Raw genomic sequence first — 1,804 nt, 5'->3', positions numbered from 1 at the left:
TATATATATAAAAACGGGTACATAATCAATTATTATTACTAAAATTTTGACTCACAATGAAATTATAATTGTTCGATCTAAATATTAACATACCAGTAGTGTTTTGGGAGGTTTGGGCAAAGAAAGCAGCAATTTCCCTTTTACGGGTATTGGAATCACCAGTTGTACCAAAGCCAGGAAAAGACCTAGCAGCAGTGATAAAGGCATTGTAAGTGTAGACATTATTCTTTCCTTGACAAGAATTTTCGTTGCGAAGCTTAAGCATCTGATCAAACATGGAATTTGAGATGACGCTTCCAAGGTCCCCACCAGTAACAGGACCAGGACCAGGGCCGCCACCAGGACACTGGCTTTGACAATTGCCAGAACCACAATGGTCATTAGTGTTACCACACCAGCCGAATTTGCTGCAACAGAGTCCCGAGGCACAAAGTGCGCCTCCGGCCTGTGAACCACAATTCTGCGCCGAGGCAGCAGTCAGCAAAAGGAGAGAAAATAGTAAAGAAAAAGTAGTGAATTTAGAAGGCCTCATTATGAATGTAGTAGTAAAATGTGATGGGAAACAAAGTGGTAAAATGAAACGTATTTATAGGCAAGGAGGAAGATGACTGAATTCTCTATTTGTGGTTATGAGGCATCACTGACTTTGTTGTGTTATAAAATATATTTCACTTTTTTATGATTTATATCCATAAGTTTTAAAAATTATTAAAACTAACCAGAAATTTGTATTACAAGTCAATTGGATCTTCGTTGCAACAAATAACAAGTAGTGTCCATGACAATAGAGCAATGTGATAGTTTGGAGTGAGTGCAACAAGCATCATTCCATACATCGTGAAGTAGACAAAGCACATTACTTTGTTACCATGACCCGATTGTTCATCATTTTCATCAATAACCATAGCATCATTGTCATATTCACTGAATATTCCATCACTACTTTGGTGTTCACGTAAAAATATATATATCTATTCATCACTACTTTGGTGTTCACGTAAAATAATATGTAATACAACGTAAACATTACTATGGAGGGTGTTTTTGTAAAAGATAAAAGTTTGGTGTAATATTTCAATTTTCAAAAGATCCCAATCAATGAGATTTGGCCCAAAATACTAGAAAAACTAGTATTTGGGAATTTGTAGATATTTGCCAAATAATGACAAATTGTATGGGCAAACACTATTTTCCAATTTTTTTCCCAAATATTATTTGGAAAATCTATGGCCAAACGGGCCCTAAAAGAGCCAGGGCGGCTTTGGACGTTATTCCAGACTTTTCTCTACATAATTTAGACTGGAGACTATCATTAGCAAAAAATACATAATACAGAAAAGATAGCGGAATTTGAGTATGATTAATTGATGATCATAAAAACTGGATTTTGATTTTTTAAATATTAAACTTGCCTATTCAATAAAAACTGTACTACAAATTGTAATTTTCATAGTTAGAGTAAATTAAATTTGTAGTGGAAAACTATGTAACTCGTTCACTATAAGAAAAGTGTTGATTACCTGGGGATTTTCCTAGGGATAATACAGTAAATCCGCAGGTAATTTGATTACGTGCGAATTTTCTTGCAAAATGAAATCCGATGGAAAAACCTTCGTAGGTAACTCTTACCTGGGGATTTATACAATCCCTAGGTAATTTACTTGGGGAATTTAAATCCGCAGCTGTATTACTTGCGGATTTATCTGCATAGCTAACGAAAATTCTTGCGAATTTTTTGCTAAAATTTCTTATAAAAACGAAATTTCTTGCAGATTTTCATAGAAATATTTCGCAAGTGATTCCC

At 34.5% G+C, this 1,804-nt stretch overlaps 1 protein-coding gene across 1 annotated transcript in view; it reads right to left on the bottom strand.

Moving 5' to 3' along the window:
• LOC102589443 (endochitinase-like) overlaps positions 1 to 537 on the bottom strand; it is a 1,554-nt gene extending 1,017 nt beyond the window's left edge. Inside the window, exon 1 of the mRNA XM_015305385.1 lies at positions 94 to 537. Coding sequence (XP_015160871.1) covers positions 94 to 532 — 439 coding nt within the window. The 5' untranslated portion in view covers positions 533 to 537. The remainder of the gene's footprint in view (positions 1 to 93) is intronic.
• Positions 538 to 1,804: the final 1,267 nt, after the last annotated feature.

The sequence above is a fragment of the Solanum tuberosum genome, unplaced genomic scaffold, assembly GCF_000226075.1.
Source record: "Solanum tuberosum cultivar DM 1-3 516 R44 unplaced genomic scaffold, SolTub_3.0 scf00747, whole genome shotgun sequence".
Taxonomy (NCBI): Eukaryota; Viridiplantae; Streptophyta; class Magnoliopsida; order Solanales; family Solanaceae; genus Solanum; species Solanum tuberosum.
Note: the sequence above shows the minus strand (reverse complement) of the source record. Positions and strands in the feature narration are given on the sequence as shown.